Source organism: Calliphora vicina, chromosome 3 (genome assembly GCF_958450345.1).
Source record: "Calliphora vicina chromosome 3, idCalVici1.1, whole genome shotgun sequence".
In the NCBI taxonomy this organism is placed as follows: domain Eukaryota; kingdom Metazoa; phylum Arthropoda; class Insecta; order Diptera; family Calliphoridae; genus Calliphora; species Calliphora vicina.
Genome location: NC_088782.1, coordinates 88,838,215 through 88,853,964, shown reverse-complemented (window position 1 = coordinate 88,853,964; position 15,750 = coordinate 88,838,215). Strand labels below are relative to the sequence as shown.

The 15,750-nt window shown below is 31.5% G+C and overlaps 1 protein-coding gene across 1 annotated transcript in view; it reads left to right on the top strand.

Annotated features, from left to right (window-relative positions):
• The first annotated feature begins 1,167 nt into the window (after positions 1 to 1,167).
• Positions 1,168 to 15,750, top strand: part of LOC135955616 (limbic system-associated membrane protein) — a 303,077-nt gene continuing 288,494 nt past the window's right edge. Inside the window, exons 1-2 of the mRNA XM_065505973.1 lie at positions 1,168 to 1,222; positions 1,274 to 1,612. Of these exons, the coding sequence (XP_065362045.1) occupies positions 1,168 to 1,222; positions 1,274 to 1,612 (394 nt within the window). The remainder of the gene's footprint in view (positions 1,223 to 1,273; positions 1,613 to 15,750) is intronic.

The window sequence follows — 15,750 nt, the reverse complement described above, 5'->3', positions numbered from 1 at the left end:
CGAACTGAATTACATGATTCGCCATACAAAATTTCAAGTGCGAATTACCTTGTTCGTACGTAATTCAGTTTGAATTACCTTATGAATTACGAACGAATGACTGTCATCTCTAATTTTTATCGATTATTTATGTATCAAAATCAGCTGTCCAAACAAAAATGTCAAAACAAAATAAAGAAAAATATTTTTGTATTAAATAAATAAATTAAAAAAAATAAAAAGTCTGATTAAATTTAAATTCATTTGTAGAAGTAGCAGCTCTGCCATTCTTTCAGCCCACACCTCTAATAAAGCCCGCTCGCTGCTCTGGTCCCACTTGCTTGCACTTTTTCTTTTTTCTAATAATGAAAATAATAATTAAATTATATTTGTTTAATTAATAATGCAACAATTTTATGTTTTTACTTACCTTTTTTATCCATTGCCAAATTACAAGTTTAAAATTCGCACCAAACAAACAAAATAAACAAAAAAAAACAAGTAAACAGAAGAAAAAAACAAGAAGAAGAAATAAATAAATGTCAAACTGAATTACGAATGTTGTCGTGTAAACAGGTTGATTCGCAATCGTAATTCAAAACGCGAATTAAGTAATTCAGACTGCCGTGGAAACATGGCATAACTCACGAAAACAATTCCTGATTAACGACACTATTTGCAAATAAGATATTAAGCATTGCCATATGTTTTAACGCTTTTAGTTTATTAAGACGTTTTTTAAATATTTCATTGCGTTTTTGAATTAATTGGATTGCAAGACGGACAAGAATTTTTGATTCTATAATTTTTACATTTAAAAAAATAAAAAATGTATCATATTGTATTCAATAAAAGAGCTACCAAATAATTACATTTTACCATCCGGCATCTCATAAAAAGAAGAATTTTCCGTAACTAATGTGACATATAAACAGTGAGTTAGTTAATTGCAAATAATTTTTATTTGCGAATAGGCTACGTATAAACGTAGTATATAAAAAACTTGGAAAAACTGGAAAAATATCCCAAAAACATTTTTTAAAAAAAAAAAAAAATCTTTACTTCTCAAAACACTAGCATGAACGCCTACAACCATATGGCAAGGTAACACTGGTTGTGTATTTTGGAAGTGAGGGTTTTACATAGAAGGACGTAGAATTTTATGGCGATCAATAATATACATATATGATGGATCTTAGATTTCGGAAGGCCAAATTTCACCTTATTTATTCAGTGTTCTTTAGTTGTATTCATGATATTTAAACAATTTTAAACATAACATATATTTTTTCAGAATCCCATACAGACGGATCGTATGTTGGAACTGATAATGAAACACCTTCTGTTGCTCCAAAATTTTTATCACGAGGTCATTTGTATAAAGTAATTGTCGGAGAAACAATTGAACTTCCTTGCAAAGTTCAAAATTTGGGATCATTTGTGCTATTGTGGAGAAAAGGATCATCAGTTTTAACAGCCGGCCATTTAAAAATAACAAGAGATGTTAGGTTTAAAATAGTTGGAGATTATAACCTACAAATTAATGGCGTAAAGACTCAGGATGCCGGTGATTACATCTGCCAACTGGGAGATCAAGAAAATAGAGATCAAGTTCATACGGTAGAAATACTAGGTAAGATACAAAATATTTCTTTATTATAAATTCAAAACTTTTATTTCTGCTTTCAAATATTTGTTTGCAATTTTTTAATATTTCTGCTTATTATACCCTTCACCTTCGTAAGAAGGGTATATATAAGTTTGTCATTCCGTTTGTAATTTCTACATTTTTCATTTCCGACCCTATAAAGTATATATATTCTGGATCCTTATAGATAGCGGAGTCGATATAGCCATGTCCGTCTGTTAGTTGAAATCAATTTTCTGAAGACCCCAGATATCTTCGGGATTCAAATCTTCAATAATTCTGTCAGACATGCTTTCGAGAAGTTTGCTATTGAAAATCAGCAAAATCCGTCTATAAATAACGAAGATATGACCAAAAATCCGAGACAACCTCTGAAAATTTCATCAAAAAAAGACAATTATTGCATGCTTTGACAAAAAAGCAACAAAACGTATGTTTGGAAGGGTGTTGGTTTCATTGCTTTGGTTATTTTGTTTTTTTTTTGACAAAAAAGCAACAAAAGGTATATTTGGATATGTGTTGGTTTCATTGCTTTGCGTATTTTTTTTTTGTGTTTTGTTTCGATTGGCGTTGTTGGTTTTTATACAACAAAACGTATGTTTGGATGTATGTTGGTTTTATTGCTTAGCGTATTACCGTTTGTAATATCTACATTTTTCATTTGCGACCCCATAAAGTATATATATTTTGGATCGTTATTAGGCTTGCCAGATTTGAAATTGTCAAAAAACTTACATCGAAGTTAAAAAAGCAGTACAATTGAGTAAAAAGAAGTACAATTGTTTATTTTCAAAATTTATTTAATTCAATAAATAAAAACTAACAAAAAATAGTTCGCAACAGTAACAATGAAGAACATAAAAAAAAGAGATCATAACTACATATTTCTATTTATTATAAAAAAATAACTTTATCGATTCAATGCCAAGACGATTAAAAGAAGTCATTAAAAAGATAGGCTACTCCACAAAATATTAAACTATTAAAAAAAACTATTTTCCTATTAAAAATTAGAAACTGTGTGAATATTTTTGTCCCCCTTAAAATCGAACTTCGAAACATTAGATAATTATTTTTCTGAAATGTGCCACCTTATGTTTAGTTTTTCCATATATTTCCATAAGTTATATGTAAATAAATATTTTTGTTGAAATCCGTACAAATGTTGGGTCCTTCGTTTAAAAAATATTGACGATTAAAGATAAATCTGAATGCTGTGTGAATATTTAAGTCCGGCACTGTACATATATACATTTTTAATTTTTGAAAATTATTGACTTTAAAATTTACTGATACATTTAAATAAATTATAAATATTTTTCACTTTTTTGTATTTGTTGTACAAATTAATTTTTACCTTTTTCGGTTTTTAAAAAATTGAAAAACTCAGTACAACTGTATTCAAAGATTGTTTTTATTATTAACTCGCTTTCCATTTTATATAAGTACTTATATTCGGTAAAAACTCTGCTCAGCGTTTCTTAAAAAGATAATCTTGCTGATTATTGCAACTGCTACATATACGTTAGGCTAAAAACCCATAGAAATTTTCATCCTGCTGTTGTTCAAATTTGTTGTTTAAGTTTACCTCTATAAAATTATGGTGAAAGTACAAAAAAGGTAGAAAAAAAGTACAAAAAGAAGTACAGATACTAAAAAGAAGTACATTTGCGTACTTCTTTAGGGGTTATGCAGTTAAAAGTACAAAAACTAAAAAAAAGTACGCGTACTGCTGAAAACAGTACGTCAAGCCTAATAGTTATAGATAGCGGAGTCGATATAGACATGTCCGTCTGTATGTTGAAATCAACCAAGGGTTATTAACAAGGTGAGTGCGTCCCGGCAACAAATACAACAATGCAAAAACAACAGGCAATTTGTTTTTGTTAAAATATACGGTAAATGGTAAAATAAATGTTTATAATGAGTTCTCATATGACCAGTGTTGCCACAACCTTCAAATATTTGTAACCAAGTTTGATTGAAAAAATAACCAAAATGCTAAAAAAAAGTTTATTACAGACGTCATGTTTTTAACTTTTTTTAAAAAAATATGAACAGAAGTATGTATGAAATTTAATTCTTTTTAATACATTTTAACAGGTTTTTATACTTCAAGATAAATTTTATGTCAAGATTTTAACATTTAGAATATTATGAAAATAAATTCTTAATAGCTGAAAAAATGCTAATGGGGGCCAGTGCGTTGCCCCACAAAGTTGGTCACCACGGTTCTCAATTTTTTTAAAAAATTGCCAAAAATCCATTTATGATCCGAATGAGCTGAAATTTTAAATATAAATAGTGCTTAAGAAGATCTACGGTTAGATGTTAGGTTATCTCTATTAGTTAAAGAGATATTTAGGTTTATTTATTTTTTTTTAATTTTGCTCGATCTTTTTATGGTTTTTTAGATGTGGCGGGCCTATATTGGCGATATAATGCTAAATAAAAATAACTTGGTAAGTTGGAACATGTAAAAAGTGCCGTATTTTTAAGGTTTTTCCCAAAAAGGCCTATTTTTTCTTTGTAAAAAAATTTTCTTCGGGACTATATACAATTTTTATATGATCCGTAAAGAGAATTTAATGCAAAAGCGTGTTACGCGCGTTTTATAATTACTCGATAAATTTCTTAAAACTTAAAGTCAATCGCATGTACATACATTAAATATTTTGGCTAGCTCTGCCCTCAGTGGCGTAGTTCTTGACCCAAGATTCATCGACGCGTAAACATAGAATATTAAATCCATGCCATTAGTAGTTGCCACATATAAACATCAAAAGTGCAAAAAAATATTAATAATAATTTTGTGTGACACAGACAAATTTTCAAATTGAAAATGAAGAAAAATACCGGCAGTAAGATGACGTGATGTTAATGTCATCTAGAGTGTACTTTTTCCCTCCCAATGATGACTACGCCTATGGTAACATAAACACTCGCTTTTTTATTTTTATTACCCCTTTCCTTAGAATCTTTCACTGATTACTCATACCAAACATTCTGATTAACCTTCGTATCTGTGGAAAAAAATTAGATTAGGCGAAATTCATTTCAATTCAGTTTTATTATAATAATTCATATGCAATTTCCGATAATACTTAAAAAAAGGACACTAATACTTAAAACAATTATTTTATGTATACAGTAGTTTTGACTTACCTGCCTTTCACTTAAGAGCATTTTGCATATAAGTGCACAAAACTAGTGTTTTGTATATTTATTTACCAAACTCCATACAAATTCGTTAATTTAAGTGCATTGTTCATACCTGCACATTTAAGGTTAGTGCATAATACTTTTGGAAGCTATTATAACTGGCCTTCATGAAAAAATTTCATTTAGCTGCTTAATATAAAATTAAATCAAAACAAAATAAGAAAAATACGATATTGAATAAAAAATTGTGTTGTAAACTTCTTAATAATTTTAAAAGTAGCTAAAATACCAAATTTGTCGTTATTTTTAAAGGGAAACATCACAAAACTTCATGTAAATTATTTGCCATTAGCTGCTTTTTTGGGCAGTAAACTTAAATGCACCTATGAGCATCAAAGAACAGGTAAGTTAACTGATGTTAACTGCCCTTTTAACTTACCTGCACAAAATATCGTGCAAACTGTGAAACTTTAATATAAATTTAATAAAAGTTGAAATATGTAATATATAAATTGCTTAATTTTAATATAATAACCTTACTTGTAAGAAAAACTATAATAATCCTGATAATTCTAATAATTCCGGAACTGGTTGGTTTTTATGTTGAAGCTACATGTAGCCGGAGCTTGATGATGTAAAGTTGACTTATATTACGGCAAAAAAAACGTGTTGTTGAGCTTAGGTGAGATTGATATATAGTTGTATACGATGTGGTCGATAATTATATAATGTGGATGATGTGGCGGTTATCAAGTTGATGGTTACAGATGAAGCACATGTTGTCAAAATTACACAATCTGATTAATTTACAATAACCAGTGCAATCATATTTCTTTTGCAATTTTAAGGCACATTGTCACTTGGTGAAATTTAGACATTCATGTGTCACAAGGCGAATTTATTCAAGGTGGAGTCAGTCAAACCATTTTTTTTTCGCTTTTTGTTTCTAACAACTGTCAAAGCTTGTTTTTATATTTAAATATCTACATATTCTAAGCTTATTAACAAAATATTTATTGTTTAAAAATAATAAATAAGTAAAGCCTTCAATATTTAATTATCTACACTATAATAACTTTAAATACTTATTTGTTTAATTTTTCATTTTGGTTTTTTGACATTTGTTAAGACCAGTCGTTGTTTTTGTAGAACTGACACCACCTTTTATGAATTCGCTTTGATGTGTCAGTTACAAACAAAATTGGCCCATAATCATAGTCAGAAATAAAGTATATTTTAATAGAAATAAAGTCGTCTTTACTTAAGAGTGGACTTTAGGTCTACCATAGACAAATTAAAGTATATTTTTGACGTTAAAGTCGACTGTAAATATAAAACATTCTGAAGCTATTATTAACTCATTTAACAACAGCATCAGCTGTTCGTCGCCATGTAAAATACTTCTGCAAAAAGTAAAAAAAATTAAGTTACAAGAATTTGGCAGAGATTTTGCAATTATTGAACAGTTATCAATAAAATTAGTACCAAAATATTCTAAATATGATATTAATCTTTTCCATTTTTCCACCACAAAAAACTTTTTTTCTTTAGTTGTCCCGGTTACTTTTATTGCTTACCTTTTTTGGTTTTTGTTTTAATTTTCTATGTCAGCTGTTCAGCGGTGCCACTTGTCAGTATTTTGTTGTATATTGTATGAAAGCATTTTCTACATTTGAGGTGGCACCCAGTTAAAGTCGGTTCAATTTAAAACATACTGGCGCATATTCATAAAGGATCACCAAGTATTAACTTTTTTAAGTACCTATTTAAGTTATTCACAATTGGTTACTTTCAGCACAATTAGTTACTTAATCATGGGTAAAGTTATAACTAAATGCCAACTACTAATACATTCAAAAAAAACAGCTGATTGATTTCATTTTAATACATGTATACAAAAAGAAAATAATCTAGAGATGTGTTTTTTTTTTGTCAACAACATTCTATTGAAAAATTTCATTCTACATAGCCTTATTTTAATTGATTTACATACAAACTATAACTATAAATTTTTTATGTACTTTTAGAGAACAAAAATAGTCTCTTAATAGCTTTATAAGCCTTTTAATTAATATACTGTAAATATTATCGATATTTTGTTTTCTCTATATGTCAAAGCAGTAACTAAGCTAGTTATGAATTGTGAATAAGATCTACAACTATCTATGAACTATTTTTTTATTTTCTGTTTTACTAGTTCCGACTTTAGTTATGATTTATGAATATGCCCCACTTTAATTTTGACTATAGTTGGGAAATAATATAAAGCGGGTTTTTAATTTAAAGTTGTTTTTAAAAAGAACCGACTTTAGTGTTTGACTATGATTATGGACAGACTTGGGCGTTGCCAATTACTTTTCAATTACCAATTACATTACATGTAATTGGTAATTGAAAAATACAAATTACCAATTACTAGCAATTAGTAATTGAAATTTGCCAATTACAAATCCAATTACATTTTGTAATTGGCAACCAACAAATACCAATTACAAGTAATTGATAATTGGCTTTTATCAATTACCAATTACTGTAATTAGTAATTGGTAAATGGCAATTACCAATTACATATAATTGGTAATTGGTAAAGTAATTGCAAGTAATTGATAAAAAAGTAATTCTAATTACATAAAAGGTAATTACATTTAAATTTTTTTCTAAATTTCTAAACAACATTAAATAATAACACTCTGCTACAAAATAACACTTTTTATCAGAACTTGAAAATCGGCCTAATGGGGGTTGTTAGGGCTAAGTTAGGCCATACTAAAACCGTTTTAAAAGATTTTGAAACACCCTCAAAATTTTGAGTTATTTTGAAAAAAACTGTTTAGGTTAGGTCCTAGTACTTTAGTACCTAAAGGCAAAGAATTAAGCTTTCATAAATTGTATATTTTATATAACACAGACAACAAAATCGAAAAAATTAGAGGCTTTTTAAACCACTACACAATTTTGATGTATTGTGGTTCCAGTAGTTATGGTCCAAACTTTAAATTCTATGGAAAAGTTTTTTTTTGTAAAATCGGGAATTTTTTTAGACGTTTCTCCACATAATTTATGATAACTCAAAAAGTATTAGTCCGATATTATAAAAATAAACTTAGAAACGTTTAAAGTTACATAACCTTTAATACGCTATTTATTGCGTTTTAATCGGCTCAGTAGTTTAGGAGTTATAATAACAAATTTAGCAAATTAGTTTGTTTTAAAAAAAATCGAAAACGGCAGAAATTGTTCAGATTTATTACCTTATCGCAAAGCCTCAATTAAGAGAATACACTTATTTTCAGAAAATTGTATTTTAAAATCGTCAATATTTTGATCGAGCTGTAAGTAATAACCCAGCAGTTAAGAAAGTAGTAAATCTATCCCTTATAGACTAATGTTTGATGACTTGATTGACTCCAATTGATATATTTTGGGTCATTTGACACGTATGTGCTATTTGTATTGCAGAGAGATGTCAATTAGTTACTTTATGCATCCCATGTAATCTAGCGTAATGACAATTGTCACTTAAATGCATCTTTTTTTTTTTTTTTTTTTATTATATTATATATTTTTTCCTTTATTCAAATTTTTCAAGTTTACAATTCACAAATTATGAGATTTTACATAAGTATTTCAACAATTAATAACAAATTAGCTTATCCTTATATAATCTATAAATTATATCATCTAAGTAATCTAAGTATTGCATTCATCTCTATGTAATACAAAGGATCAATTAACCCTCTGCTAGTTATGTAACTAGTTGTCATCCTAAATGATAGGTAAAATTACTAGTCTCATAGAACTGCTGGGAAATGACTGCGGTAAAACTTTGTATCTATGTGAAGTTACAAAATCGTTCAATAACGAAATCTTTTAAAAATTGAAATTGCAAATTGTAATGAAACAATATAACTCTAAACTTTTTTGAAGCGAAATGTTTTGAAATGATAATTTTCAATTGTTCATAGAAATGAAGAAGTTAGTCGACAACGTTTGGAGTTATTTCTATAACAAATTCGACAAATATGTTGCCCATTGACGAAAAAAAATTCTTTTTTTATTAAAAACTTGGATAATATGCACATAAATATGCAGTTTGAAATTAAATATAATTAAATATGCAAAAATATGCACTAACAAATCAATGCCATTTTACAGCAAAATATGCGATTCTAATAGATAATTAGTCTACATTTTATTTGGAAGTACTAGAAAAAACATGCATTTACATATTAATCCGCACCCTAATAATAATATGTTTGGATTCTATTATTTTGTTTTTTATTTTTTGTATATTGTGTAATGTACGAGTTATTTAATAATTACATTTTTGGTAATAAATACTTTAAAAGTAATCATTACACATTTTTTATCAATTACTTTCTATTTCAATTAATTTTTACCCATTACATGTAATTTGTGATTGACAATAACCCAATACCAATTACATGTAATTAGTAATTGGCAATAACCAACTACCAATTATATGTAATTGGCATTCACCAATTACAAATTACATTTAATTGGCAATTGGCATTTGCCAATTACAAATTACTTATAATTGGTAATTGGTTATTGCCAATTACCAATTACACGTAATTGGTCCTGTAATTAATTACAAAATGTAATTGGTAGTGCCCAAGTCTGATTATGGGCCATTGTATTTTTTTTAAATAAAAAGGAAAACAGACTTTTGTTCTTATAAAGTTTTTTCTTTAATTTAGTTGGTTTATTTTAGAATTAATACACATTAGTTATCTTTATATATATAATTCTTCTGTACGTGTGTTAGTAACTGAAATACTCCTTAACGGCTGGGCCCATGAAATTTGTTTTTGAGTGGGTCCCTGGATGGTTTAGATTTACAATTGACCTATATATGTATAATGGGCATGGCACCTACCATACAAAGTTAAAATTTATTATTGCATATCTGGATACTATTATAGTGGGAGTCTTCAAACTTTGTTTCAGCTATGGCAAAACAACGTTTGCAGGGACAGCTAGTAATTTATATAATTAAGGTAATAATTAGTTTTGTGTATTTTCTTTTAAGTAACTTTAACCTACCAATTCTATCAATTTAGTGTATTATTATATCTAAATTTATATCTAAAAAGTGTCCAGAGAGAAGATAATGTTTCCAATTCTGCTTCTGGAAATATTTTATTGCATTCCAGTTATGAAAACAGTATGCATATACTTATTTACATTAAAAATAAATAAAATAATGATACAACTTAACTTAATATGACTTTAATTAAAAATTACAATATTAAAAATTATATAAAATAAGTTTCGCTAATTAAATGGAATACGTATTTACATTTTTACAAAAAAATTCACTAGTTATTGCACTAACTCTATACCTTTAAAAAAACTTTATTTATTGATACACTTTTAACAAACACTTCAATTACAAATATAATTTAAATTAATCACTAATTATTTAATAAAACCTTATTTATCACTATTTAATTTGAACTTATGTTAAAACATACACTCTTTATTTAACACAACCGATGATTTTAAAATTCATAAATATACTGAGTATTGTCATAATCTTCTTCTTTCTTTTCAAATGTAAACAGTAAAAAGTCGGTATTAATGTAATTTGTTATTGTAAAATTTGTCACTGACCAAAAATAATATTCTTCTTGTTATCGCTGGCTGCGATGGTCGTCCATAAGGGGCGAATTTAACAACACCAAAAAAGACACAAACAATTTTAAATAATTTGCAGTAATGTGCGGTGCGTTTGTATATGTGCGTGCGTTTATTTCTATTAAAAATGATTAACATTAAAATAAAAGAAATACAAATTTAATTGCATCTACTTACCGCAGTGCTTTTCCCTTATGAACTGACTTTACTTTTAAATATTATTTTGTTTGGACCACTAGTTATTTATGTGTATTAACACATTAAAATTAACGGTACCAACTTAACGAAACAAAAGCACTGCAGTGAGATCAATGTAAAAAGGAACAACAACTAATACATAATCTTCACTAACAAATAGGTATATAAGACAAATAAACAAAACATTAAGGCGGCTCACAGGACGCCATATAAATTCAAATAAATATTTTAAATGAAATACAAAATTATACAATGACAAATAATAAAATAATAAAATTTCAGTTCGCTTATGAGCCATTCGGCGACATCCCCAACCCCGTGGATCGGCTACGATTCACTACTCCAAATCAAGGACAGCAAGTTTGGAAACAGGTCGCTTTAGTATTCCTGTACTAGTACGTACATCAGCACGACGAATAACACCATCTCTACCTTTAAACACCTCTTCCACTCTGCCTCGTTTCCAATCTCTACGGGACACGGCTGGATCGCAAATTAGAACGAAATCACCAATAGCAATAGGCTTCGTACGTTGACACCATTTGGAGCGTCTAGTCAACGTGGGCAAATATGACTTTATCCACCTGTTCCAGAAGTGATCACGTAGCTGACGGGAAATGCGCCACTGCTTTTTTAGTACAACAGGCTGTTCGTCTTTTGCTCCGGCAGGAGTTTGTGTTGTATTAGGGCAACCCAACAAAAAATGATAAGGCGTTAGTGGTTCTTCATCTTCGTGGCTCAACGGCAAGTGTGTCAACGGACGGGAATTCACAATATTTTCCGCTTCAATCAGGAAACTTTGCAGTGTGTGTTCACGAGGAGCGGATTCTTTCAAAGTTGACTGCAACACACGCTTTACACATTGGACCATCCGTTCCCATATACCACCTTCTGCAGGATTATGTGGATAATTAAACTGCCAGTCTATACCTTTAGATGTAAGTTCATCTTGAATTTGAGCCAAGATGAACCTCTTGCCAACTTTATCAGCACCAACAAAATTTGTACCATTATCGCTCCTCAGTCTTGTAGGCAGGCCACGTCGATTTATAAAATTGCGTATGGCAAGAATACACGCATCGGTTGACAAATCGAAAGCGACTTCCAAATGAATGGCTCTTATGGTCAGGCAAGTAAATAAGGCCACCCAGCGTTTTTCATGGCGACGACCAATGGTTACAATGAGTGGACCAAAATAGTCCAAACCAGTGTAGGAAAATGGACGAATATATGGCGTCAATCTGTCTTTTGGCAAAGAACCCATAAGTGGTGGCACCGGCAATGTACGACGAAATCTGTAAATAAAACAATTAGAAACACGCTTACGTAAAATTTTTCTAAGGCGGGGAATCCAAAATGATCTTCGAATTTCACAAACTGTAGCTTCAAAATTTTGATGTTTAATTTTTTCGTGTACATGGGCCACAAACAAATCGGTGACAGGATGAAACGACGGTAATATAATCGGACGTCTTATATCCAATGGTAACCAACTAGCTGCATCCACACGACCATAAACTCGAAGTAATGAATTTTCATCCATATATGGAGTCAGGGCATACAACTCACTACTTTTGAGCAAAGTACCTTCATTTTTAATAATTTCAATTTCAGCGCTAAATTTTTCTCGTTGGGCTTGACGGCAAAGACAAATGTCAGCACTTTTTAACTCTGCAGTAGTTAAACCATTTCCTTCTTCAGGACCAATCTTCTTTTGGCAACGATTTATAAAACGTAACACCCAGGCAATCGTACGTTTTAATTTCAAATATGATGAAAATCTATCGAATTCAAAAATAACAGGGGTATTTACCAGCAAAGCAAATTTGGGACGAAGTTCTTCAGAGTCTAGGCTACAAGTAGGTATTTCCTGCGTTTTTGGCCATTCATCTTCATATTCGTATAGAAATTTAGGTCCCGTAAACCAGCGGCAATCATCTGAAAAATTAACCTGGCTTTTCATTCTGGTAGTTTCATCGGCAACATTAAGATTTGTTGGCAGCCATCTCCAATCTGCTGGGCTAGTAGAATCAAGAATCTCAGTAATTCTATGGGCAACAAAAGGTTTATATCTTCGACTTTCAGATCCAATCCAACTAACTACCGTGGTTGAATCACTCCAGCAAACGATTCTTGATACCTTAATGGAATGTTCCTTCAAAATTGTACCCATCAAACGAGTACCCAATACAGCAGCCTGAAGTTCGAGCCGAGGAATACTCATCGCTTTCAGAGGAGCACATCTAGTTTTTGCAGCTACAAAAGTCACTTCAATTTTGTTATCAGCATTTATAGACCTCTAGTATGACACGGCACCAAATGCATCTTCACTAGCGTCGACAAAAACATGTAGTTCAAGGCGAGAAGGAACATCATTTCTAAAATAAAATCGAGGCACTTTAACATTGATGACATTTTGTAGCTCTTGGCGCCAATTATTCCACATCTCGTTTAATTCTCCGGGCAATGCATCATCCCATCGTATATTGTGTCTACAAACTTCACGCATCAGTAACTTTGCCGTTATCATATAGTAGCTCAGGAAACCAAGTGGATCAAAAACAGACATAACCACACTTAAAAGCTCGAGTTTTGTTGGACACCTCATACCTTCTATAACATCAGCATTCACGTTGTGGAACTTCAAATTGAACCTGAAAGTATCATCTTTAGGTTGCCAATACATACCAAGTATCTTCTCTGATTGTAGCTGGTTGACATCGCTGGAAAAATTCACCGGACTTTCCACTGTACCTTTAAGAGCCACAATTACTTTAGAAGAGTTCGATGAAAAATTACGTAGTTCAAACCCAGCTGATTTATGAATGTCGCGCACTTGTTTGGCAATCTCAATGGCCCTTGCTGGCGTCGGAAAACTATCCACAAAATCATCTACATAATGATGATCAACAATCGACTTCACTGCACGAGGATATTTATCACGATAGCTTAGGGCATTTGTTTCTTTGACATAATGGGCTACACAAGGCGAGCAAGCAGCACCAAAAGTCATGACTAGCATTTCATAAGAATCAGGTGGTTCTCCAGTGTCTTCGCGCCAAAGGAATCTTTGAGAGCATCTATCTACAGGAGCTACAATAACCTGGTGAAACATTTCTTTGATGTCTCCACACACTACTACAGCACCAACTCGAAAATTAAATAAAACGGATGGCAGAGGCTTATATTGCTGCTGGCAGAGGCTTTTAGCAGTTTAGAATTCAGGGAAACACCTTCAACAGTTGCGGCAGCATCAAACACTAAACGAATTTTTCCTGGCTTATTAGGATTAATCACTCCAAAATGCGGTAGATACCAAGTCCTGGGGCACAAATCAGCAGCTTCAATAGGCGACAATTTACGTACATACCTCTTGGACAAATAATCCTTCATAATGGATTTGTAGGCAGCACCAAATTCAGGACTTCTATTCATCTTTCGCTCAATACCAACAAGTCTATTTAGAGCCATGGAGTAGCTATCAGGCAACACAACATCATCTTCACTCCACAAGAGCCAAGTTTGGAATCTACCATCAATCTTAATTGTAGTTTCGTTCATAATTTTCCGAGCCCGTAAGTCAGCCTTTGATTCTATGACCGGCAATAACTTCACACCAAAATTCTCCGTTTCAAAATAATTTGCCACTAAGTCATAGAGTCTTTGCTCTGGCTGAACTGACAAAAGACACAAATTTTCGCTAGATTGCTTACCCATCATTTTCCCAAATACGACCCATCCTAATGGGGTGTTAGTAGCATATGGACCATTTTCATCCAGAGACACAATTTCATCAGGAAGTCCCAGATGACAATGATCCAATCCAATCAGAACTTTGGGAACAACATCATTATATAATTTAATGATTAAAATTGCCGGGCTTTTAGCCGGCAATTTTAAATTTGAAACTCCATATACGTTTCGCAATTCATATTTTCTCTGCTTACCAATTCCACTTACGTGCATATCAACCAGTGTTGCCGTTTCTTGCGATGCCTTACCAGCATACCAATTTAAATTCAATTGACTTTGATGCCCCTGAAGACCAAGTTTCTTCACCAAGGAGCTGTCCACCATAGTAACCGATGAACCTTCATCCAACAACGCATAGGTTTCAATTTTGTTACTGGGACCATAAAGCACAATTGGCACCACTCGGAACAACAACACACCATTATCTGCAGTTTTAGACACACAGCTAAGAACAGACTCATTTTCATTTGTGGAACCACTTGGAGCAGGCGACTCAGACGAAAGCGTATTATTTCCACCATCATTAATTTTGACATCATGTAATAATTTGTTATGTTTTCTTAGGTAACCATCTACGGGACACGTCTTTCGATAACGGCAAAATCTACTCGAATGTCCACTACCCAGACACGAAAAACATAACCTCATTTTTTTCACTTCACTCCAACGATTAGGCACACTTACGAACCAAATTTTCTACAATCAAATATTTTATGATTTGCCTGGCACATAGGGCATTCTTGTTGTTTACGTTGACCATCAGCAGCATGAAGGACAACTTTTTCTTTTTGGTTCATTATTTTGACGATTTCCACTTGTAGTTTGCACCATTCTTACCAAATCAGCAACATCTTTGAGCCATTTGCTAAAATCCAAAATAGTTGGGTATGGTTTTATTGTTGAGGCACAGCGGGCCCACTCCATTCGTTTACTCATTGGAAGCTTTCCGACCAATTCTTCCATTAATGTTGGATTAGCTAAATGCTGTTGTCCATTAGCAGTTTCCAAAAAGGCGGCAAGATTCCGCACTTTAACAGCAAAGGGCACAAGTTTATCCACAGCACTTTCACTAATGGGCGAAATTTCTTTCACTTGTTGTAGCTGGCAACGAATAAGCATCTCTGGGCGACCATATTGAAAACACAATTGTTCCATAACCATACTCACGTTATCTGCATGGATCAGCAACGACTTCACACATTCACGGGCATCACCCTTCAAAGCTTTTTAGAGCCTTAAACAATTTTCAAAATTATTATAATTATAAACAGCAGTCGATTGATTAAAAGCCGTTGAGAACATGGGCCAATCTTCAGGCGAGCCACTAAAATCCGGTAAATCATAAATTT